At 35.9% G+C, this 26,943-nt stretch overlaps 2 protein-coding genes across 2 annotated transcripts; one reads left to right on the plus strand and one right to left on the minus strand.

Annotated features, from left to right (window-relative positions):
- The first annotated feature begins 15,019 nt into the window (after positions 1-15,019).
- LOC147517747 (Cox19-like CHCH family protein) lies at positions 15,020-16,943 on the plus strand. The gene is made up of 3 exons (XM_086594700.1): positions 15,020-15,194; positions 15,268-15,313; positions 16,584-16,943. Exons 1-3 carry the CDS (start codon positions 15,066-15,068, stop codon positions 16,637-16,639), a joined length of 231 nt encoding a protein of 76 aa, XP_086450826.1. The 5' UTR covers positions 15,020-15,065; the 3' UTR covers positions 16,640-16,943.
- A 2,520-nt stretch (positions 16,944-19,463) lies between these two features.
- Positions 19,464-23,976, minus strand: LOC147517748 (disease resistance protein RGA2-like). Its single transcript, XM_086593688.1, has 3 exons — positions 23,541-23,976; positions 20,223-23,423; positions 19,464-20,072 (listed from the first exon to the last, which is right to left on the minus strand). The coding sequence occupies exons 1-2, from the start codon at positions 23,790-23,792 to the stop codon at positions 20,325-20,327; spliced, it is 3,351 nt and encodes a 1,116-aa protein (XP_086449814.1). The 5' UTR covers positions 23,793-23,976; the 3' UTR covers positions 19,464-20,072; positions 20,223-20,324.
- Between the last annotated feature and the right edge of the window lie 2,967 nt (positions 23,977-26,943).

Below are 26,943 nucleotides of genomic sequence, written 5' to 3' on the forward strand. Positions count from 1 at the left end.
AGTATTTTCAATTGCAGGAAAATCAAATGAAAGCTTCTATACCCGCATACAACATAGACCAATTTAAAGATAAACTAAACAAAGGGGATTTATTCGTATTTGAAAAGTTTACTGTTGCAAGCACATACGGAACATACCATCAAAAAGACAACGATCTCACAATCAAATTCAAAGACGACACAGTTGTAACTGCAACAACTAATGATAATGATGGCCTATTCTAAAAAAACAAATTCACATTCACTGATCTAGAACATATTCCAAGCAGACATGGGAAGGTGACTTATACTATAGGTATGAAGGCTAAGTTAGAATTTTGAAGGTTTCTTATATATCTTTATATACGTTATTTTAAACTGACAATTCCAACAAAACAGATGTTATTGGATTTCTGAAAGGAATCAGCCCACAAGATTCCAGAAAGTACATTGAAATTACAATCGTAAACGAGAGATAAATATTTATACATACATTATTTCCTTTCTGTACTAGAAAATATCTTATTACTTAACATAATTATACTTATTCAACAGGGGAACAGAACTAAAAGCAACTTTATGGGATGATCTCTCAAAACAAATATTAAGCAGCATGTCTGGAAAAGAAGACGTCGTCATCATCTTATCCTCGATGTTTGTCAAAAAGTTTGAAGGTATTATTTATTAAATGGACATAATTAGCTATATCTACTTTTATATTTGACTCACATTTACACTTAATATGATTACAGTTAATAAAAGGGACGTGTTCAAACTATCCCCGACGTCAGCAACAAGGATATATTTGAACTTGGATATGAAATGTGTTGAAGAATTAAGAAATAGGTAACATTATCACAACTATAATGTCTACATAATTAGTATTATACACATACTTATCTTCTACTTATCTTTCAGGTCAGGAATACAAAGCATATAGGTCCAAATTGAAGAACCTCACTACAAGGAAATCAATGCAATGGACACATTACAAAATGAAAACAAAACAACAGAACAACTAAAAATTCTGGCCAAGATATACACCAACAGGGTAACTACATTCCTACTCTGAAAAAAAATTATCATTCTATTCTATATATTAATTACAACTTTTTTTTGCAAAACAGGGCACATTTCATACTTGCAAAGCAACAGTAAAATCTGTGAACGGAAAAGTATGGCACTACTCAACATACCCACAATGTCCGAGAAAACAAGTTGAGACAGACTAAAGTTCGTACTGCGAATTTTGTGTGCTCGTGTACAATAATCCAAAAGAAAGGTAAATTGATTTTAAATTTAGACTTGACAACCAATTTTTTTTATCAAGTACATACTAGTTTTAAACTCGAATAAACAGATACAAGCTGGAAATAGACGTTGAAGATGAAACTGGGGAAACCACTTTCGTTGCTTTCGGAAAACATGCTGATTTCCTTATAGAACAACCGATTGAAAAGTTGCTAGATATATCTTCGCAGGCAAGCAAATGAATTGTTTTTAGTAAACTTACATCTTATAAACTCATATATTTATACTAATATAATTAATTAATACTCTAGGAAGCTGTTCAAAAGAAACTAGAAAAGAATCTCAACAAGACATTCATCTTTAAAGTTAAATTAAGTCCATTCAGCATGAGAGAGAGGTACCAGTCTTTTTCAATCTCCGATATTTCCAAAACCACTGAAAATGAAGACAATGGAGCGAGAAACACGATCGAACACATCGAAAAGGTACTACTCTCACTCAAAAAATATTAAACTACACTCGCATTACATTCAAACTTGAATCCATATTAAATTTTCCTTCTCGCAATTACAGGAAGATTTTGAAGCCCAGTGTTCTATGAATAGGAACATGAATATAAACCATCAAATTTCACACTGCTCTACTGTGCATGAGGATGGGTCTGTTACCACAATCCAAATGAACGAGACAAATGAGCAACATGAAGATGAACATGCAACAAAAAGACTTTGCACAACGAATAATCAAAAGGAATTTTAAAAATAGTAGAATTTAGAAATCCAAGAATTTGCTTTTATTGTTAGTGGATATTTAATTAATTGGTAGATTTACTTGCGATATTGATACTCACTTGCATTACAACTTTTATGGTAGTTTCAATATAAATATTTCAATGAATCTTATAATTACGTGATGAATGCAAACTATTTCAAGTATCCATTATTTTAGGTTGATGTCCAGAGATACTAATGTTTCCTCCACTTTGGGGCCATAACTCCATAAGGGTCATTGTGTTTCCTCCGCTACCAAGCCATAAAGGTTATTGTAGTGGATTCGAGGTGGGTATGGTGGGAAAATAAGGAGTCTCTAATAGCGATTCTGTGTTCTTTTTTAAGTTTAGATTTTTTTAGTGGTTGGACATCAGAGAGTGAATGCAAATAGAGTGGGCATTTTTACAAGGACACATAGGAAGAGGAAAACAAGTTATAATAATATGAGATGATTGTCATCATCATTTGTTGGTGGCAAATTGTGTTCATCGTTTAATCAATATCCTTACTATAGATACAGTGCACAACGGGCTCCCACCGTTAGTACCAAACTCATTTTGAAGAAACTTGCATACTACATTTCCAAGGGTCAAAAATGGTTTGCCTTGACAGTCATTCAACCAGACTTCATCAAGATTCAGACCTTAGTTGTTATCGACAGGGGTGGCCCAGTGTTTGTGGTCGTGTATCAACCTGTTCAGACCTTAGTTGTCACCATCGTGGCTTCCATCGCTTTAGGCGAGCAGTTCTACTTGGGAGGGTAGGTACACACTCTTTTTCCTTCCTTCTTAGAAGATCATCAGCTCAACTACACATAACCCCACAGCCCAGAGAAACTGTTAGATTGAATCATAAACATCCAAAATACCGTGTGGTGTTGGACTCAATAGGCATAAATGGCCTACTTGCCAGTGCTCCCCATCATGTGTATTATGGATGGACAACTTTGCAAATGACCCGCCACTCACATCCATCCGATTTTCTAACTTTCCTTCTTTGTAAAATGTGTGATAATGTGGTTTGATGATCCAATGCTTTTGTACTAATTTTTTTGTGTAATGTGGTTACAACATTGTTCAAATTTTTGTTACAAGTTCATTGGATTGAAGTTGGACTTTTTACAAGAGTTTAATGTGGTGGAGTCGTCTATGTCAACAGGACATTTGTTTCAGTAGTCTAATAGGCTTCATCCTGGTAGCTCTAGGTTGAGACATGGTTAGTTGGAAAGAATTAATTGACAAGCACCTGAAAGGTGAAGATAAGATGGCAGGTTGAGAAATATTTACATCAGGTCTAAATAACAGAAAAAGGTTTTCCTTGCTGCAGTTATGCAATAGTCCCTTCACCTCATGGGTCCTCGATAGGAGGTCTGGCATCTCAGCCATGGATGCTCAAATTGGATATCAAATTTATTGTTTTCTATCCACCCCTTTGTTTTTCTGGAACTTCTGTGACATTTTCATGTCTGTGAGTTACCGAGAGAACATGATAACACAAAGGGTCGAGGGATTCAACCGAAGTTTTAGTTACTCTTGGATTGGATCTTTGGACATTCATACTATGTTGTTCTTTTGTTGGGTTGTCGAAACCTTCTCTCTACCTATGGTTATGGTGCTCTAGAATTTGAGATGGGTACATATACTTACCAGAGTGATGTATAAAGCTTTGGAGTAGTCATGTTAGAACTCCTTACTGGGAGAAAGTCCTATGATAGGTAATGACTCTGACTTTATCAGTACGGGGTTGTGATGGTTCATGCAATTTTTTAGAATTTACTAAATAAACTATTTTATGTGGAATAAATTATGCAAGATCACAGCCTCGAGGAGAGCAATTTTTGGTGAGATGGGCAGTCCCTCAGCTTCATGAAATTGATGCTTTGTCAAGGATGGTTGATTCGTCACTTAGAGGATCTTATCTTGCCAAATCGTTGTCATAGTTTGCAGACATTATCTCTGTGTGTTCAGGTGAGATAACAGATATTCTTCTTGCGCCCTTCAAAAGAATAATTGAGAAGATCGGGCCCTAATTTAAAGAAATAATCAAGTCATATTAACGCAGTACCAGCCATATTTGCCAAATTTTCCTCCACAAAACAAAACTGCCTGAGTAGTAGACAAATTAAGACCAAAATATTACACCTGATATATTGGAAGCCTAAATTTTCAACACATAACTTCCACTAGAAAATATCTGTCTCATATTCAGTCGAGGGAAAAATAGTAGAAATTGGTGAATACATATCGAAAATATCATTATCAGATACCTGAAATTCCATATATAGCACAAATATTCTCCAAATATTGGATAGTTCGGGCCATATTTCCAATATAGAAAAGTCTAGAACACATTTACATCACTAAAAATTATTTAAGTTACCAAAAATTTGTACTAAAGAAAAAAGAAAGTTGTACAAACTACACAGTACAGGAGGTACTTACAGTCCACTGCACAACAGTAGCACTAAAATAAGTATGCCCAGGAACCTCACATTTGGTGATCCATGTGGGGTTGAAGATTGACTGCATGAATGCTTTGCCACCTGCAGTTCTTTAGTCCTTCTGTGCATCTATGCCATCTGTTGCAACCATTGCATAATTTTTTATATTTTTATAATTCTCGACTCCTTGGTTAGATGCTGAAGGTGAGCAATACACCTAATCTGACTTCATCAGCTGAACCCGTTTGGGTTGCCTACGTACCCCCTTATCGAGGGATCAAGCTGCACCGTAGTTCTCTCCTCTCTCCACTCTTTTTTATCTCACTCTTGGATTCTCCACCTCTCTAGATGTCATCTCCTCTGGTTGTCTCCCTATTCTCCTCTCGTTGTCTCCTCATTCCAGCTCCTCTTCTCTAGGTTTCTCCTACTCTTTCTCCTCCTCTTTGGATGTCGTCTCCGTACTCTTCTTCTCGAGATCTCTCCTCCTAATCCTCCTCCTCTCTTGCTGTCGTCTCCTTTGGCTAGCATCTCCTCTGACCGTCATCTCCTTTGGCTGCCGTTCCTATGGCCGTTGTCTCCTCCTTTCTCTGCTCTAGATATCTCCTCCTCTCTTTCTCCTCATCTCGGGACATCATCTCCCTACTCCTCCTCCTCTCTGACCGTCGTATCCTCTGGCCGTCGTCTCCTTTGGCCGTCGTCTCCTCTGACCGTCGTCTCCTTTGGCTGCCGTTCCTATGGCCGTCGTCTCCTCCTTTTTCTGCTCTGGATATCTCCTCCTCTCTTCCTCCTCATCTCGGGACATCATCTCCCTACTCCTCCTCCTCTCTGACCGTCGTATCCTCTGGTCGTCGTCTCCTCTGGCCGTCGTCTTCTCCCTTCTCTGCTATAGATATCTCCTCCTCTCTTTTTCCTCATCTCGGGACATCATCTCCCTACTCCTCCTCCTCTCTGGCCGTCGTCTGCTCCCTTATCTGCTATAGGTATCTCCTCCTCTTTTCTTCCTCATCTCGGGACATCATCTCCCTACTCCTCCTCCCCTCTCTGGCTGTCGTCTCCCTTCTCCTCTTCTCTAGATCTCCCCTCCTATTCCTCCTCCTCTCTGACTATCGTCTCATCTGGCTGTCATCTCCTATGGCCGTCGTCTCCTCCCTTCTCTACTCTAGATATCTCATCCTCTCTTCCTCCTCATTTCGGGACATCATCTCCCTACTCCTCTTATTCTCTGGCCGTCATCCCCATTATCCTTTTCTCTAGATCTCTCCTCCTCTTCCTCCTCCTCTCTGGTTGTTGTCTCCATACTCCTCTTCTCTAAATCTCCCCTCCTATTCCTCCTCCCTTCGGGCTGCCGTCTCCCTTCTCCTCTTCTCTAGATCTCCCCTCCTCTTCCTCCTCTCTCTGGCCGACGTCTCCATACTCCTCTTCTCTAGATCTCCCCTCCTCTTCCTCCTCTCTCTGGCCGACGTCTCCATACTCCTCTTCTCTAGATCTCCCCTCCTCTTCCTCATCCTCTCTGGCTGATGTCTCCTCTGGCCGTCGTCTCCACCTACTCTGGTTGTCTCCTCCCTCTTCCTCCCCTCAACCTCTCTCTTTTTCTCTATCTGGTGCCTCCTTCCTCCATTTCTTCTTTCTCTTTTCCTTTTCCTCTCCCCTTAAGTTCCCTTCTCTTCACTTTTATATCTCCTCCTTAAGTTTACCTCATGGGGCCTAGCATGGTCCTGGGCTATTCTCTGGGCCCAATACATGCAATGGCCCATCTTATGAAAATGGCTGTTACACCATCTTTGCTTCGTTCACCTTGGCACATTTGAACCACCAAATGCATGAATTGCTGCAGTAAAATCCGATCCCACCCATAACTTCTTCCAATTTCTATGCAGAGTATACTCCACACTTTCCGATATAGCTAGACATTCATCTATGAAGTTAGTCCCATGACCTACATGTTTGCACACAATAGCTCGGAACTCACAGTTCTTATCTCAGAAACAAGATGAAAAAAATGTTGAAATACATTTGTGCAACAAATGTTTTTAGCATTAAGAATAGATATCTCGCTACATCAAAATCCATTAACAAGAATTTCATTATTTTTCTTATAATTTACCAGGCGAAACATTGTGGCCGTGTAGTCTTAACAGCCTGAACCCCATGGCCATGTCATCGATGTCATGAACATTTGAATGTCTAGCCCAAGCAATTCCATGTTCGGTCCAATATCTGGCATTACATCCAAAGGTCAGTTTTATATGAAATTGTACTCAAGAATATCCGGTCGTTACGTAGAAAGAAGATTGCCATTATATTACTCTCTATCTGCAATAAAATAACATTACCTAACTAAGCAATTGATGATTTCTTTAATTTCTGCCTGAAAGTATCTAGACACTCCAAGACGTTCCAAGCGATCAACAACCCAAATATGTTCGAATAAATCAACTGGGTAGGTACCTGGGACTGAAAAAAATCAAATCATTCACTAATTAAGCCAAACAGGTGTGAAGTATATAAGAAATATGAATTTCGTGACATATTCCCGACGCACACACTAGAATGAGTAAAAGAGTGTTTACCTCCACCATTGAATCTTCCAACAGTTTTCTTCAGATATTTCAAATAGTTTTCATCTTTAGTGTTCATAAACGCAAATGCCGTTGATGCTTTGGAGAAAACAGGGAATGATCCACCTACACCCTGCAATTTTATAAGCTTTTCCCAATCCAAGCCTTCCATTCCTTCCAGACTATGGAGCAGTGTGGTGGGCACTATATGCACAACATCCATTGGAATCCTAGGTAAAATATACAAATAATTATATCAACATTCGGCATTATATAATTTGGAGTATAGATGAGATAGGTGTTAGGCAATTACTTTGTGAGTTTTAGTTCTCTTTGGGTATAGATATTTTGCATGGCTTGCGAATCCTTCCGTCTTATAGTGAACTTGCTTAGGAGCTCCAAAAAATCATCAAAAACAGTGGAGAAAAGCTTCTACTAAGCCCAAATCCCAGCTGCCGCCACTGCAACTAGAACCTAATCCAATATCTAGAGTGAGATTAGTACAAAATGAAATATGAATTCTTCTTTTCAACCATTGAGAGAAATACTTATGAACTTACCGGGGATGGCCAAATAGCAGTAGAGCACTGTCTCTCCATAATCCTTCTCAAGCCTTTTGTAGATCTCTTTGTCAGATTTACCATCTCAAATTTCATTACATATAATCAACAATAGTGAAACAAACAAGAATTAGTACACCAGCAAGTAGCACCAGTACACATATTAGAAAGACATGTCTGTTGTGTCCGATCCAACTCTGAGAACTTTCCTATTTTTTAGGAATTATAAGAGTCATACTTAGATTAGGTACATACTAATAATAAAATTACTACCGGACATAAATCTAACCCAATTTAGAAATAGGATATAAATCAAATTAGAAAACCTTATCTAGAGAACAAACACAATCACCTATATAAAAGGGATTAAGGAGAAGTAGTATCTTATAACTTTTGTGACCTCTGACTTATTTCATCTCCAATATCTAGCAGCCATATTCTTATCTAATATTGATTGTCTGATAAAAGGTACGTTTCCTCTCTACTATTCTCTAACCTATTACGATACTGATTAAAAAAATCATAAAAAAAGTCAACGAGATACAAGTTTTTCTGTTATTAAACTTACTAATAAACTCATCTTTCCTACAACACAATTAGACTATATATTGCATCCACAATCATCTTTTATATCATTGTTAGTTCCATATGTTTTGGTGTAGTTAGAATGAAAATATTAAATTATCTCCAAATCAACGGTACATAATTAAATCAAATCTTAAAAAATAAACATAAAATAAGAGATGGCGGAATTGGTTGAGTTACCGAGTCGTTTAGCAATTTTACCATTCAGGAACAAAGTTTTGTTACCTGATGCTATTATTCGTATTCGTTGTAGTTTCCCCAGTCAGGTAATTTTGTTCAATTAATTGATGGGTCTATTATGTTGTTGAAATTGAAATTTTGTTTATTTATGTATGTATGTGTGGTGTAGTGTGAAATTGGTTGAGCAAGAGTTGTGGCAAAGAGAAGAAAAGAGTTTGATTGGTGTTTTACCGGTTCGAGATGCAGCAGAAACTGCGTTTGTTAGTCCTAAGTTATCTCTATGTGAATTTTTAGGACTTTGGGCTTGAAGCCCAACTTAAGGACCCAAACTATTTGGGACCTTAGCCCAATAGTACAACTAGAAAATTCAAAACACAATACGGGATCTACTTTGATTTCCAATTTTAGATATATACGAAGTTAGAATCATACACGAACTTAATTTCTAATCACATAGGGAAGTCTAATAAATTGACATAAATAAACCTATATATGTAGAAATTTGCAATCATTCCACCTTTCTCATTGCATAAACTAAAGTGTATTGGATCAAGATCATACACATAGTAAACATATTTAAGTAAGTTGAAGTATGTATTACTTAGTATCTTCGTCAATATTGTTTACATATATAGCAAAGAATTCAATTTAATCCAAATATCTATTCTTATAAGTTTTACATATTTAATTATGTTTTCCTATATACAAAATTATATTGCAAGGTCATGGAGTACGAAAATTACAAATTATGTAAAAAAAAATTGCTAAAAGAAATTCTAGAAGCAGAACTTGATGTTCAACAAGATCCGGTGTACAACACAAAAATAGAGAACGGACGATTCATCGGCAGTGTAACCGTACAGGTACCAAAAGACATATTCTTTAACAATGAAGACGTCATAGTTAAAGAATTCTCTGGAGGCCCCTGCATATTCTATAGAAAAAGCACAAGATTCGACTGCTTTTAATGCAATAGAATTTATAAAAGATGAACGTGAAATAGAAATTGAAGACTTCAATTTCAAAGAACTCTTGAAGAACAGAAAAGAAGTTGAAGAAAAACAAATTCAGCTTGACACCATCAAAAACGTTATGCTAGATTGTATGATTGAAGAAAAAGAAAACAAAAACAAGATCTTTGAGCTCAAGAAAATAATTAAAGAGATGAAGGAAAAGGAGAAAAATAGTTGGAAATATATTAGCAGCAAAGACAAGAAAAAAGATTTGAGAATAAAGAAAAGGAAAGCATCACAATGAATACCGAGATTCAATGCTTCTCATTTATGAAAGTTTTTCATTATTGAATCCGTCTTTAATTTTTGGTTTAAATTTCATATATGATTAACAACTATGTTTAGTGATAATTTGTTCAACTTTATATGCATTAATTTTTACCATGGATCCATTATGTCTTATTGACTAACAGTCAAGCCAGTGATAAAAGCCTTACACATGGACATTATGACCCAAGTATATAAACACTCAATATTTCTTTTATCTTTTTAATATACTATATAATATATATGCAGACAATGACAATTGTACCGGTTTCATTCAAAAGTGCACTCAAAAGGACACTCAAGAAAATCAATACGCATCAAGCGGTATATGGAGGCAAGTTGAATGAAAACCATCAATTTGAAGCATGGGTAGAAATTGAGATCACTACATACAAAACATATACACAAAGGATTCTCGGAGATAGAAAAGCCACAAGAATTGATTCAGAGCAATCAGCAGCAAAGAATGCAATAAAATACTTACAAGAAGTCTACAATAACTTACAGATATATGACATCAATTATGATCTTCTCCAACACTACATTGGGATAAATAAAGATCTCCAGAAAATAATATGCAGTATTATTGAAGAAAACAATGATTTAGAAGCTAAATTACCAATGACAAGGGGTGGTGCGGCAAATCCAATATGCATAAACGACGAAAACAAATTATTCATCGATATTAGCGATGATTCTTGAAGATTAGCATAGTTTTATTTGTTTGTTTGTTTGTTTAATAATTCATTTATTAGTTACATTGTTTTGACAAACAATTAAGTCAAATATATTTATAGTTCCATTGTGTTGGGCTTATTTCAATAAACTATTAAGTGACCATTAAATTTTACATTCGTTTTAAAAAAAACCCAGTGCGTATGCACAGGCTAAAAAACTAGTATATATATACTTATGAAAAGTTGGAGACTCTGTGAAATTCTAGATGAGATTGTTTCTTTATTTATATCCTACTTTTTTATAATTAGTAATAGAGTTCAGAAAAAACTGAAGTCTCTGTAAGTGCTCCAAAAAATAGGTTGATGAGGGTATAACTATAATATATATACTAGCTTTCGAACCCGTCCTACGAACGGGTGTCGTTATATTAAATTATTCTAAAAAATATTAGGGATTATGCATAGCTATGAGATATGAAAATTATATTAATCACTAATTCAAATTTATATCACCACTCTCTATAAAAAAAAAAAACACCAAACCTTGATAAAACCCATCGACATAATTTTGTTGTTAGGTTTAATAATAGAAGTTTGATTGAAGTTTTGTGAGAATGCCCAATGTGGCGAAGATGATATTGAAGCTACTTAAATAGCAAAACATTCCCAATCATAATAAAAAAAATTACAATAAATACTACTTAAAATGTAAAACTATACTTTCCGATTTAATATAAAACTATGTTTTGGGGTTAGTTCAATGCATTTACATCAAGTTTCCGATTTTACGTTAATTATTCTTTGAGGCTAGTTCAATGTAGTTGCATCTAGTTTCCGATTTCCCATTAATTATTCTTTGAGGTTAATTCAATGTAGTTGTATTAAGTTTCTGATTTCCCGTTAATTATTTTTTTAGGTTAGTTCAGTGCAGTTGCACCAAGTTTACGATTTCCCGTTAGTTATTCATTAATGTTAATTCAGTGCAGTTGCATATAGTTTTCAATGTTTCGTTAATTACTCATTGAGATTAGTTCATTGCATTTGCATCAAGGTTTTAATTTCCTGTTAATTACTCTTTGAGGTTAGTTCAATACATCTGCATCCAGTTTCTGATTTCCCGTTAATTATTTTTTGAGGTTAGTTTAATGCATTTGCATCTAGTTTCTAATTTCCGGTTATTTATGCTTTGAGGGTAGTTCGATGCAGTTACATCCGGTTTTCGATTTCCAGTTAATTATTTTTTTAGGTTATTTCAATGCATTTGCATCCAGTTTCCGATTTTCCGTTAAATATTCTTCAAGGATATTGCATCCAATTTATGATTTCTTAGCATATTAGTTAATATATGATTTTAGTTTAATACAGTTGCATCCAGTTTACGATTTTCTAATTAATTATTCTTTGAGGTTAGTTCAATGCAGTTGTATCCAATTTTCGATTTCCCATTAATTGTTCTTTTAGGTTAGTTCAATGTATTTGTAGCAAGTTTTCAATTTTCCATTAATTATTCATTGAGGTTAGTTTAGTACAGTTGCATCCAGTCTTCGATGTTTTGTTAATTAGTCTTTAAGATTAGTTCATTGCATTTGTATCCAGTTTCCGATTTGTCATTAATAACTCTTTGAAGTTAGTTCAATATATCTGCATCTAGTTTATGATTTCTAATTATTTATGTTTTGAGGTTAGTTCGATGCAATTTCATCCGGTTTATGATTTCCCGTTAACTATTATTTGAAGTTATTTCAATACATTTGCATCTAGTTTCTGATTTCCAGCCAATTATTCTATAAGGTTAGTTCAATGCAGTTGCATTCAGTTTTTGATTTCATGTTAATTATTTTTTGATGTTAGTTTAATGCATTTGTATCCAGTTTTCGATTCACTGTTAATTATTATTTGAGGTTTGTTTGATGCATTTGCATACCGTTTCCGATTTCCCGTTAAATATTTTTCAAGAATTTGCATCCAATTTCTAATTTTCTGTTAGTTATAGACGTTAGTTTAATGCAGTTGCATCTGGTTTCGGATTTCTAGTTAATTATTTTTTTAGTTTAGTTTATTGCATTTGCATAAAAGTTTCAATTTCCTGTTAATTACTCTTTGAGCTCAGTTCAATGTATTTGAATCCAGTTTTCGACTTCCTTTTAATTATCCAATGTGGTGTGTAATACTAACTTTCTACTAATCCACTTGTAGTGTTCTTGCAAACATGTCATAAAAATAAATTATGCTTGATTTACTATATGGGATTATCAAAGATTATTTAGTTCTCGATTTTTCGTTAGTTATTATTTAAATTATATCTGACTCACTATGTGGGATCTTCAAAGATTATCTATGAACAGGTCCTGTCATATTAATTATTCTGAAAAATATATGCAACTATATATGCAAAACTATTATATACAAATTTTATATTGATCACTCATCCAAATTTCTTATAACATGAAAACCCTACGTACGTACTCTCCACTAAAAAAAAAACTCACCATTGATAAAACCCTTCAACTTTATTTTGTTGTTTAATAATGAAAGTTTGATTGAAGTTTTGTGAGATTGTCTAATAAGTTACTTTAAGCTACTTGAATAGCAAGGCGTTCCCAATCCAAAAAAAAAAAAAAAAAAAAAAAAACACCGTTTTAAATACAAAACTATATTTATCGAGACATTCTCACAACATATAACACAACTATATTTTGAAATTAGTTCAATGCATTTGCATCCAATTTATGATTTTATGTTATTTATTTTTTGAGGTTACTTCAATGCAATTGCATCCAGTTTATGATTTATTGTTAATTATTTTTTGCAATTAGTTCAATGCATTCCAATTTCCAATTTTATGTTAATTATTCTTTGAGATCAGTTCAATGCATTTGCATCCAACATCTGATTTCCCATTAATTATTCTTTGAGATTAGTTTAATATATTTGCATACAGTTTATGATTTTTCGTTTATTAGTCGATAAGGTTGCATTTGCATCTAGTTTATGATTTTCCATTAGTTATTGTTTGAGGTTAGTTCAATGAATTTGTATCCAATTTCCGATTTTCCGTTAATTATTTATTGAGGTTAGTTCAATGCATATGCATTTTTTTTTTTAATTTTTTATTATTAGTTTAGTGTAGTACTGTAGTTGCATCTGGTTTCCAATTTCCAGTTAATTATTTTTTAAGATTAGTTCTACGCTTGCATTTGCATCATGTTTTTAATTTATAGTTAATTTTTTTAGGTTAGTTCAATATAGTTGCATCCAGTTTTCGATTTTCAGTTAATTTAATCTTTGAGAGTTACTTCAATGCATTTGCATCAAGTTTCCGATTTCCCCACAATTATTTTTTGATGTCAGTTCAATATATTTGCATCCAAGTTTTGATTTCACGTTAATTATTATTATTATTTTTTCGATAACCAAACGTTAATTATTCTTTGAGGGTAGTTTAATGCAGTTCTATCTATATTCCGACTGTCCATTAATTACTTTTTAAGATTAGTTTAATATTTGCAAGTGCATCCAATTTCCGATTTTCCGTTAAATATTATTTGAGGTTAGTTCGATGTATCTACATCTAGTTTTATGTTTCCAGTTAATTGTTCTTTGACGGTAGTTTCATGTAGTATTATATATATTTTAAAATATTTGTCATTATTGGTTTGCCGTTATTTATTTATTTATTTTCTATTATATATTTTGTGATGTTATTTTTTGTATAATTTAATTTTCCACATGTATAATAATTTGTTTTGGTTTGGTATATAATTTATTTAGACCCAACTTCCACTTTAACTAAATCCATAGTTATATAATTTATTTAAGTCAACGTCTGCTTTAACTAAATCTTGTTATTCCATTAAAATTGGAAATTATAAAATTCATAAATTTAATTAGAATATGTTGTAATTATTGTGGCCGGAATTGTGGTTTTTGAAATTCTTAACTATGACTAAATGTCTAAATCCCACAGTGGATGACACATTAAATTGATCAAACTTTATTTTTTAGGCCCATATATATAGTGCATACAATACAATTTTATTTGTTTTGGTGTACACTGTTACTTATTTTATGATTCGTTGACTTTTTTCTTTTTTTCTAGTCATATGTGTGGTAAATGTTTAAGCAACTCAATTCATTTTCCCCTTTGTTCTTTCATAGATTCATTGTCATTTTCTATAAAGAAATTTTGTTATGTTAAACTTCATCTGAGATTAGTGTGGAAACTATTCTTTGTAGCGTAAGAGTTTTAGAAAAATCGTTTTTTGTTGAAACTACTGTTGTTAGCAATTTAGTTGTCCGTCTCAATTTTTTTCCATAATTAGAGTTTACAAAAAATTGGAAACTCTCTGGAGCCTTGAAAAATAGAGCCATAGGGTATAGCTATAATATATATCTAAGGATAAGGATTTGGAATTTCTTTTTTTTCGTAATTAGTATTAGTGTTTACAAAAAGTTGGAAACTCTATAAAACCTTAAAAAATAGAGCCAAGAGGGTAGAGTTATAATATATATGTATGGATAAAGAAGACTATCAAGGTTGTGTTCATTTTGCATCAAGAGAATTTCATAACACTTCACAGATAACAAATGGAATGGTGATTTGGTGGTGTTGCCCACTTGCCCCATCAAGTTTGAATCAGCTCCACTGTTTCGTGCTATACTTGCCAGCGACTAACTATCACTAAACATGACCGAAATATCGACAATATATGCTGAGATTTAAAATATCAAATTATTGAACGACACGGACATTTGTAACAACATTCACCATTTCAATTCTAAAAAAATGGACACTCAAAAAACAAAAGAGACACTCCAATCATCAACACCACCACCACACCAAGATGATGCAGACGAAGAAGATGAGAATGTGAAGCAACTTAAAGAATGCTCTTCTCTTTACTTATCTTTACAGGTATTAAAACCCAGACTTTTTTTTTTTTTTTGAGTTTTTGTTAAGCCCAACCTTTTTTTCCCCTCTTCTGCAGGAATGTTTAGTTCAGAAAGACAGAAATTGGAAAGCTTGTCAAAAGGGTATGATGCTTTATTCCCATCTTTCATTTTATTGATTTTATTTCATATGCACACAGAAAATATTGTAAACTTTAGTGGGGATTTTTTCAAGTTCAATAAGACCGCTTAAAAAACCAAAGTATTTAGGAGAGTGTAAGATAAACTTTGTGGAAATCCTTGCACCCTATTACGTAAGGAGTTTGGATATAGCTTGTGGAACTGCCTTGCATTTTGCAAACTTGCGTATTTTGGTGCAAATTCGGCAGTTGTCTTGCTACTTTATGGATATTATGGCCTAAATATTTGGCTGTCCGTCATAGACAAACATCAAATAGTTTGTCATTGCTACTTTTCCCCTTAAATACTTAAATGTTAGCGCTGTGTGGGATTCGGGATTGCAGTTTGCAAGTTTAGGGAAGACGTCACAAATTCTGATGTTGAAATGTGGCATTGCCAGATGCATTCTAGCAATGTACATGCTCTAAGTTTGCATGTGTGTGTGTGTGTGTATGCGTTATAGCATACATACAGAAACACCACCTAACTCTTAGAAAAGGTTCTCAGGTTCAATTCTGTCCTTCATGGGTTTCATTATATCACTAGTTGACACTTATGGTACCTGGTATTTTTCCTTCTTTTTTGATTGGTAAACTTATATATCGAAAGAGAGTTGCAGGCTGAGATATTCTACAATTTTTAAGAGAAACTAACTAGGCATGAAGGCAGAACACAAATTAAAACAAACAAAAGACCCCATGAACCAAACTACACAAACAAATGAACAATGAATCCCATCTAAAGATCGATCTCATTCTTTTAAAGAAACATGTTAGAAACTGTCTGTTTTTCGTATTTGAACAATTGAACTTCAAGTGTGCATGTATACAGAACCGTCTGCTGCCCGCTGTGTCTGCAGTGTTAAAAAAGGGACATATATATTCGTTCCGTACTAGTTCCTTTTGAAGAATGAAGTGGATGACATATTGGTCTCCTTGTGTTTACAACAGTATCTTAGTGGCACCCAGTTCGAAGTTCCAACAGTGGGACAATGTACTAAAACAGTCGTATATCGTAAAAAATTTCTGGGAAGATAAGCTGGTATTCACGAAAATATAGGCTGCAGAGTTAAACATTGTAGATAAGAGACAAGATGCTGGGGGACGTGCTACTCCTAAAATGGCATTGTGCATGTTATGGCCCATACTTATTTGATTTTTAGGCTGCTATACAGTGCAGATGCTTATCTCCTTGTTAATTTTCATGATTTTCTTTTTGGCATGATATTCAACAGAAGTTCAAGCATTGAAGGCGTGCCAGGAAAGGAGGAATATGAGCCAAAAAAAGTAAAAGTTTAGAAGTAGAAGTTCTGAGGTAAACAAGTGGTGGCTAGCGCCACCAAGGCCACTTGGAATACATTTGAACATAAGCCAGAGGTGTTTTACTGAACAACATCTTTGTTACTCTGTGAATACGTTTCATTTTTTAGCATGGTTACAATTAGTTGAGGATGATCAAAACCAGACATATAGTTTTCATGCTGGTGATTTTGACACCTTTGTTCATTTTTCATTTTCATGTAATATTCAATTACAAAAGTGAATAATATATATCTGAAAGTTATGAAAATTAGGCAGTTTGTTTTTTACTCCAAGTTCTTCTGTATAAAAATTTCATGTGTCTGACAGTGTCCTTGTCCCTGTAAGTAATTACACTAAAACTGCACAAATTTGTCCACAACGTGAACTAGGATTCTTGTAGAGGATTTGGAAAAGGGTTTTTTTTTTTTTTTTTCTAATCTCAAGCCCAATATATTTTGGGTTGATATCACATTACATAGTGAACTGGAAAGTACGTGTACAGATTAAATAGCTTTGTTTATATGTCATCTGGGATATAAATAGACCTGGCGAACTTTAAAGGGCGAAACTCCGAAAAGAAAAGATATGGGCAACAAGCAGGGTGGAGTTCTCTTGTTAGCTGATAGACATGAGCTCATGCCCAGACATCATGGTTTCAAATGCACAGCCTACAACCATGATGAGCTGGTCTTACAACCATCCTCTATATAGATCTCTATGAAAGTATCCATTCTACAGTACTTTAATAATTCTGCCTGACTGAATCTGTAGGTCCAGTTGTCTTTAAGTTGAGTATTTCTGGGTGAAAAACATAGATATACTACACCATCAGAAAAGCGCTGATGACAACAAAAAGGCATATCTTCTACAGCACATAGATATGAAATTTTGCGATCAATGTGTTGCATTTAAGTATTTAACTATAACAACTTTGAATTGTAACTATGTCTTAGTTCTGAACTTTTTATTCTCACCTTCTTATTGAATTGTAAGAGTTATAAATTTAAATCAGTTTAATGTAGGGTAAGCTTATGAATACGCCTGAGCTCTTTTGCTAGTTCGGGATTGTTAGTCTTTCATCACCATTTTCCATTGTGCATCTCACAGCGACATCTAGAAACGCTTCCAGTAGCTGATTGATACAATTCTTTGTTTCTTTCAAAATTATAGGCTCCACAAAATCTCTAAGATGATTGTCTTTTGCTATGTTCTTTTGAGTGATAATGAAAAGTCATCTCTCCCGGATCAGTAATATGTTGTATTGCATCCCATGGCCTTTTTCCCGTTAAAAGTTCAGTCAGAAACACTCCATAGCTATAAACATTAGAAGTCCCTGATGTTTGGCCTGTTGACGCATATTCAGGGTCAACATAACCCGGGGTTCCACATACCTCTCCTCAACATGTGTTTCACCAGAAGGAATTGCAACGGCCAATGACATATCAAACAATTTGGTAACGTAACTTCGATCCAAGAAAACGTTTAGAGTTCTTAAGTTTGTGTGATGGGCTTTGAAGTCCCAGTGCGTAGACATGTATGTAACCAGGGGGTGCGAGCGAACCCCTAAAGATTTGGAAAAACTACACACTGTATTAGTAAGTTGCTAGAAAAATGGCCAGAGTGAGCCAGACGAGAAGGATTCACACCCCACGATTTTTACAAAAGTTCTATTAGGCATCCCCTAGTTCAATTACTGAGTTGTATATACTCTTGCACCCTCATACGCTGAATCTTGGTTCCGTTCCTGTGCATAGATAAGTAACAGCATCTGCAATTTCAACCGCTACCTTTAACCACTTCTCCCATGATAGCAGCTGACTGGACGGCTTCGTCAACACACCTGAACAGGAGTCTCTGTTTCTAAACAGTCGCCCAGAGGATTGACTACATTCTTATGATTGATTTGATTGATTTGAGTTAAAACGACAATCCCATTTATAAATTTATATACATGGCAGTCGAGGATCCACAGGGGATGGAGCTAAGGGTGGAATTTGAGCCGAGGGCTCGGAGCTCGGCTTGGGCTTGGCTCGTTTAAGCTCGGCTCGAGCTCGCTCGTTTACTATATGAGCCGAGCTCGAGCTCAAATAAAAGCTCGTGTAACAAATGAGCTTGATGAAGCTCGGCTCGTTTAGTTCAAATAGCATATTTATAGTGTAAAATAACCGAGGGCTCGGAGCTCGTCTTGGGCTCGGCTCGTTTAAGCTTGGCTCGAGCTCACTCGTTTAACTATATGAGCCGAGCTCGAGCTCAATTTAAAGCTCGTGTAATTAGCGAGCCGAGCTTGAGCATGGTAAAGCTCGGCTTGTTTAGCTCGAATTCCACCCTTAGATGGAGCAAACGTTTTAAACACTAAAGGTTGCTCTTGGTGGTATTCCTTATACAAGGGATATCCTGCTTGCTCAAAACTTCACCGTGGTTGTTGGTTGCCTTCCTTATCTCTTCTGCAGAGAAAATGCGTATTGGCTTGGACTCGCCATAGCAACTCGCAATGGAGATTTCTAATAGCAGGCCATTATTTTTCATAAACCAATTCTCCTTCTTGGAGAACCCAGCATTCATTTTGTTCCTGAAACGCCAAGGCATATTAACATCCTGGCTTATTGTAATGCAGATCTGCTACAAGAATTGTGAGAAGCAAAACATATTTCAAACAGAAATTCTTCCTTAGGCCTTGAAAACGAAAGAAAAGAAAGAAAAACAAGTCAAGAAATAATGCTTTTGGATCAAATGAAATATGGAAGTATATTTTTCAAACTCATAAAGGATCAGTACCTTTTCATTCAGTTTGCTTAACAGTTGAGACATAGATGAAGTTTTAAAAGCAAGCTTTTCTTATAAATAAGAAAATAAAAGAAGCAAAAACATTCAGTCACAGTGTGGACAGGACCGCGTGGAACCATTTTTGTTAACTCCTATAAGTTCCACAACCATGTAATTAGTCATTTTTTTGTATTTGAAAAACTAATGTCCGAAGGGGGCCAACTGAGGAAATTCACCCCTGGGCCTGGGGCGATTTCAACTTCAAGTTTTCAGAAATTTTTCACATACGTGATCATTCTCTTATTACTGAATTGAAGACTTATCCACCAACATAAGAAAGGATGAACCTCACGGGGGGTATATCTCAATCTCCGTTGTATTTGCACAGTATCTACTTGTAAACTTTTGCGAACTTGCCTCGTCTGTTGCTCCTCAGTCTGATTGTATCTTGCTGTTCATTGTGTGGGCTCACTGTACTGTGTACCATTCATGTACGTACTGGAATCAGTTCTTCATAGTGCCACTGGTTGTCAAGAATCGACATTAATTGAAGTATTGAACAGCTATGCACAAAGATACACAGGACTTGGAGTCCATCACATGTCCATACCTTCATTGGTTTCACTGCCCCAGCTATATCTAAATTCCAAAAGAGATTCCTGCATATTTTCCAAAAAATTCGAAGGAAATAAAGTGAACACAATAGACTTTAAAAAATCCGCTGTAGAATAATGCATTTTTGAAGCTTTAACTGAATATATTAAGTAAAATTTGTATTTGAATACAGGAAGTCATTATTTGGTGTTTACCTTCCCTAGTTCTTTGGAAGGTAATCATCGAGTTGAGTTGGAAGTGATAATGCGAGGCTGAGGGTGCACAATATGATACGTTGACGACTCAACTGATAATGATCATGGTCCGATTGAAAGGTTCTGAATGTGGAAAATTTTGGGCCAATCCTCGCCCTTCTCCTTGACTCGCTCATGTAGATGAAGATGGCATTTGAAAATCTCTAAAGAATGAAGATAGGTGAGGTGTTGCAGCCCCTCTGGCAACATCCTCAGGTTCTTGCAACGATAAATCTTCAGAGATTGAAGCGCAGTCAGACCGAGTATCTCAGGGATGATCCACAGATTCTCGCAATTATTAATTACAAAATATTGAAGCGCAGTGAGGTTTTGCATATCTGGAATAGAAATCAACATAGTCAGCGAATCAAGTTGGAGGCGTCTGAGGGAAATGAGGTGCTGGAAATCCTCCCTTGAAAATTCCAACTGTGTACAGACACCAATTATTAATGTCTCAAGAGATGATAGATACCGCAGCCCCTCAGACAAAGATATTAGATTATTACAGTAAACGATGTCCAATACTACAATGGAGCTACTCATCCCTTGGATCCCCATTGCTGGAAAAGACTCAAGAATATTACATGACTGAATTGTAAATGACTTGAGAGAGCTGAGCAGTTGTAATCTCTTTGGAAGAACAACAAGATCCCCACATTCAATAAGTTTTAATGACGTTACTGCTGTGAGATATTCTATTTCATCAGGAATACTGTGAAGACCGTAGCAGGATCTAATTTCCAGAGTTTCCAGAGCAGATAGATTCCGTAGCAATCCTCCTGGAAAAGAAAGCATTTCTGAACTCCAAGATATTACAAGGGAAGAAAGAGTAGAGAGACTTCTCAATGATGTTATTACTGTTTCCGTGCAACCAGAAAGTGTTAAATGTTGCAAACAAGGTAGAAAAGGAAGTGATTCCAACTTGGGGCAATGCTCAATGAACAAACTTTTAAGGCAAGGAAAAAGTTCTTCTCTTCTGTTCTCGTTACCCGGGTACCATTTCTCCAAACTAGGCATCTTCCCGAAGTAGAGCTTTTCTAGCGATAGAAACCCTTTCACAGCGCCTTCACCATAGAACTCACAGCAGATGCACTTCAAGGAAATCATTCCACTAACGGATAAGACCTTAAGCAGGGGAAGATGTCCAAGTGGCGGAAGACTTTCACATCTGCAGCAACCTTTAAGTTCTATTTCCACCAAATTTATGAGCGACTTGATCCAACTTGGAAACACAACACCTAGGTAACCTTCTATACACAACTTCCTGTTTAAACTTGGATTAGGTTGGAGGCATTCAAGCACCCCTTCCATGTTGTTTTCCTGCAAGCACTTACTACTTACCCCACCACTCTGCCAAACCAGCCCCAGTGAGGACAAATTTTGCTTAGACACCAAATTGGCCTCTTTAGCTTCTGTTGAATCCCTCACATGCTCAAGCCCTTTGATGTTTAGTTCTCCTCTAACATGGTTCAATCCTTCCAACTCTTTAATATGCCGGCCAATCTTTTGGTCCACAATGAAGATGCTTAATGTGCGCAGGCATGTCAATTGTCCAATTCCGCTTGGCATTTTAGTTAACTTGGTACAACCACGGATGTCTAAGTGTCTGAGGTTGCTCAAATTTCTGATGTATTTGGGCAAACACAGAAGCTTATAACAACCAACAAGCTTCAACATCTGCAAATTTACGAGTCTAGAAATGGATTCGGGCAACACCATCAACTCAGTTTTAGAGAGGTTAAGGTACCTCAGACATTTCAAATTGCCAATTGAAGCTGGCAAAAATTTGATTCCAGTGGTAGTCAAATCTAACGCACGCAAACAGTGTAGCCTCTCAAAAATTATATGAGGAGGTATTATATATTCACAGCTTCCCAGAAAAAGGTGTGAACGCAAGAACTGATTGGATCCATATAATGATCGGAAAAATCTCGATGTTGGTGGCGATTCGGGGATCAGTGACAGATGCTGAATGCTTCTAGGAACTATGGCCATTTTGTCGACCTTCACGACATTGCATTCATTCGCTGCAAGAGAACACACTAGATCATGCATAAGGTCGTGCATTTTACACTTTATTATGTTGCCAAAATCATCTTTCTGCACATCCTGGAAGAAGGACCCCCGTAACAATTCATTGAAAATCTTGTTCCCAACATCTTCCAGCTCCGTTCTTCCATCGCATTGAGCAAAACCATTTGCTATCCACAATTGTATCAACTCTTCTTTCTCCATTTCATAATCTTTTGGGAATATGGAGCAAAAAGAAAAGCACTGCCTCAGATTTGGGGTCAAGTGATTATAGCTCAACTTCAGGACACTTAAAATGACGCCTCCTTGCTTTTCTGGCAGTTCCCAAATTTCACTATCTCTTATGGACAACCACTCACTTACCTCCATTTTGAAGCGCATTGATGCTCTCAAAACTTTTGCAACAAGAGGCACCCCACCACATTTCCTTACAATCTGCTTTCCGATTTCCACCAAGTTTGTATTTATATCTTCACCCTCATCTCCCATACCAAAAGCACGCCCCTTGAACAATGACCAACACTCTTCTTCAGATAAAGTTGGCAAATGGTATACTGGAAGTGTGCCCACGATCAACGCCACTGTTTGCAGACGAGTAGTTACAATGATTGAACTTCCTTTAGCTCCACATGTTAAAGAATATTTTACTTTGTCCCACTTGTCTTGATCTCCATTCCAGATGTCGTCCAGCACGAGTAAAAATCTCTTTCCATTTAGCAATTCTCTGAGGTAACTTTGCATAGTATCCATGCCTTCAAGATCACAAGCTTTTCTAGACAGAGATTCTACAATCAATTTTGTAAGTCTTTTCACATCAAAATCTTCAGCCACACAAACCCAAAGTCTTTCTTCAAAATGCTTTAGTACCCTATGATCATTATAGACCACCTGAGCAACAGTAGTTTTCCCGAGACCACCAATCCCAAGAATGGGGAAAACAGAAACATCATTTTGACTATTCACATTGTTAATTAATAGTTTCACTATATTTTCTCTGTCATCCTCCCTGCCATAAACCTGTTGTTCGTCTATAACAGAGCTAGTTTCTCGGTCTCGATAAAATAAGACTCCCCTTTCCACAACTACATCTTTCAAGTGAAACTTTGACTTTTCTGCAGCGAGTTCATCAAAGATTTATCTAATCTCTTTTACTTTTTTGCCTATCTTGTCTCAGAAAAGAAGTCATTTAAAATCGAAACAAGACAAGGTGGAGTTAATTACCTGCATATTCGTGTCGAGTTCTTATCCTCTAACTTCAGTTAACCACTCATCGATGATGCTATCGGCTTGGTAAGCAGCGTCCTTCAGCTTTCTTAACCAACTAGCAATGGCCTTATCAGTAACTTGCTTCATTTCAGCATCTTCAAGGACAGCTCGGATGGTTGACAGCGTGCTAGAAAGCTTCACCATATCTTTTTCGACACCCCAAAGTAAACCAAACTTCGCTTGGACAAGGGAGGTAAGGTTCTCAATGAGTGCACCAATAACTACATCCACCATTATTTCAGTTGGGTATGGCCGGTGATTAAATTTGGTTTGAGCTGAGTACTTGAAGTGTGAAGGATCAATAAATCAAGACAGTACTGGCCAAGTATTAGGGGGAGTTGCGGACCATATGCCTAGATGCTCTCTTGGCCGGCCAGCAACCAAAGTTCGATAATTTCTAGTTACAAGCACGACAATTATTTATCCTAATATATGCAAATAAATAGCAAACCTGGTTTGTTTTCTTCGGCCTGCAGTCTTCCCATAGAGGAATCCCCTCAATGCACATCTTGGATGATCTGGCAAAATATTGTTGTGCAGAACATTTTCAACTGTGCAACTAAATTTTTTACGTTATGCCAGATTATTACATTTTATTTACCACACTGGTATTTTGTTCTGTTGGGCATAAGATTATACTTAGGTTGTGCAAAAAGTCGTGCATCATCCATTGGCCTTTTTAGGTGATCGTTTAAGAGTGAAAAATATATCTAATGAGTAATGACTGGACTATAATTTTTCTCTATACTCTAATGAAAATGCATATCTTTATTGCAAGCAGACACACCAAAAAAAAATTTACACAATTGGGACAAAGCAGCACTAACCCGTAATGGTGCAGTGGCACTTCATTTATGCTTAATCTGCGGCTATCCGCCTATAGAATCAACCACCACTCTTCCTCTGACTTAAGCCGAGCCAGGGGCACTCATGGGTTCTAGAACAACCCTCGATTCCGGCCCCATCCACTGAAAGAACGGAGGGCCAAATAAACATATATACTCAGAAATTGTTGGAAAAACTGGGTACATACTGATTGTGAAAAAAATATCAGCTTTTTAAATGTCTATAGAGGAGAGAGAATCTTACACAGAAAGGGTTTACATGTGATCAATTGCGGCATCAGGAAAAAGAGAGGCCACCGTTTTTCTTGTGGTTGGTGCAAGTTGCCACAGCATTTCTAACAAATCTGGCCTATATGGATACATTCTAAAGTTTCTATTAAAAGATTAAAGCAATAATTTGATAAATTCCAAAACGATTTTGTGTAAAAAAATTAAGAAGAGGTGAAAATTTGCAAAGACTTACCAGTTGATGAAGAGAGTGATGCAAATTGCAAAAGTTTTCAATATGAAAAGTGATAAAAGAAGGGGTTTACTCTTCATTTTTCGATTTATTTGGTGAAATGACATAAAACTCCTTAAACATTTATTATTTCGGTTAGATGTGGGTACTTGTTAAGAAGGCTAGATATGGAAGAAAAAATAGGTACATAAAAGTATAGAAGCTTTTGGAGACGGCGATCACAGAAGATCTCCAAGGCTCCAAGACTGGATTCCTCGGGTACTTGTTTACGGAGAAGATACGGAAAGCAACAAACTACAAAACTTGAACCTTTATGTTACAAACTCGGTAGAGACGCCTTGTTTTCTGATGAAAATTAGCATGAACTTAAATACTTAAGGTGTAGGTGGGGGACTTAAATGAATTTGTTCATCTCTTCGTAACTCGTATAGTGGTAACTAGATTTTGAACCCGGGTAAAGGTCGGGATCTTTTAGGTATATTTCGTGATGTAAAAGAAATATTTTAGGGTTATTAACTTATTATGATAGTTTTTATATTTAAAAACTTTATGGTCTAATTCAAGTACAAAATGTGTGGCTCTTTCTCGTAAGACTCCTAAGAGTATAAACAACTAACCCAACCCACTACTAATTTTGTAGGAAACTTATTCCAAAAATATACTTATTGTTAAGTAAACAAGAAATCAAATTGATATTAACAAATCTTTAATATCAACAAACAAACAAACCTTTTAGTTCAACGAATGAACCTAATTTGCCAATGATTAAATCTGAGTCTAGTGTTGATCACTATGTCTTTAAGACAGATTTTCCCTCTCACGGTGCTTGAAGGTTGATGGGAAACTGTCTCCAAAAATAGAATGGATTTCCTTCTATAGAAAGCTAGCACTTCAATTCTATAGAATCAGCGAATACAATATAGTATTTGACTAAGAATAGGGGGAAAAGAGAAAGATCAGAACTCTGTGTGATCTGGTGTCTCTTTCTCTCCAAATTCATCCACTATTTATAGGTGAGTGGTGCCTTTTCGAAACAACACATTGACTCTTGGGAAAAAGTAAGCAGCTCTTTAAAAAATCACATGTTTCAAAAGGACACACTATTTCTGCATAAAACACTGTTTCGAACCAGTGCCTATTTCGAAAGGTCACACCTTTTCGGCATGATGCACTATTTCGAACCAGTGCACATTTCGAAAGGTCGCACCTTTTCGGCATAATGCACTGTTTCGAACCAGTGCACCATTTCGAAAAGGTTTTTCTCACTTTACGTACTGTTTTAAGAGAAACCCATTTCATCTCAATGTGGGATAACTTAGGAGACAAATTACTCATTCATATCTCAATGGATTAATGCAAATCCATTTTTCTAACAATCCCCCACATGAATGAAAATTTGGCTTTTTCTATCATAAACATCGGATTTCTGTTCTTTTACAAATGAAAAGATACCGCATCAGGTCAAGTAGCATGGGAGGCCTTGAACTTGCCTTAGTGAAAGACGATCAGATTTAATTGGACGATCAGTAGACTTCAATTAATGTCTTTGAACTGTCAGCTGTTTGTATAAACATAAACAATCATCTTCATGCAGTACCTTCTCGAATACTGTTGGTTCTCACGTTTGTGTTCATTTTGGCCTTGAACACTTCTTGGTTTCAGATAGTGCTTTTAAGACATTTGCCTTTAAAATTCTCATAGAAGCGGCCCCACTTCGCACTAACATAGGTGATTTCTATAAAGAGTATCCTGTAATACTCCACTTGGATAGCATAACTTTTCAAGATATAGTAAATCAGTAAAAGCTTGACTTATCTTAGTTCTCGCGGTAGATATGCACTGTCTTATATAGAAATGGGTTAGAGTATAATATTACTCTCCAGTGCTAATTGAGTCACAAACATAATTCAGTTGGCCTATGGAACCTAGATCTTGGGATCTCCAGTCAACTAGGTTGGTTTTTCCATTATGATGACTCTTGGTTGATTATCTCAAAGGCTTTAAGCTCATTCTCCTTGATAATCTTTCCACTTGCTCTCTTATTAAACCCTTTGTAAGAGGATCCGCAATATTATCTTTT

The sequence above is a fragment of the Coptis chinensis genome, chromosome 2 (genome assembly GCF_015680905.1).
Source record: "Coptis chinensis isolate HL-2020 chromosome 2, ASM1568090v1, whole genome shotgun sequence".
Classification (NCBI taxonomy): domain Eukaryota; kingdom Viridiplantae; phylum Streptophyta; class Magnoliopsida; order Ranunculales; family Ranunculaceae; genus Coptis; species Coptis chinensis.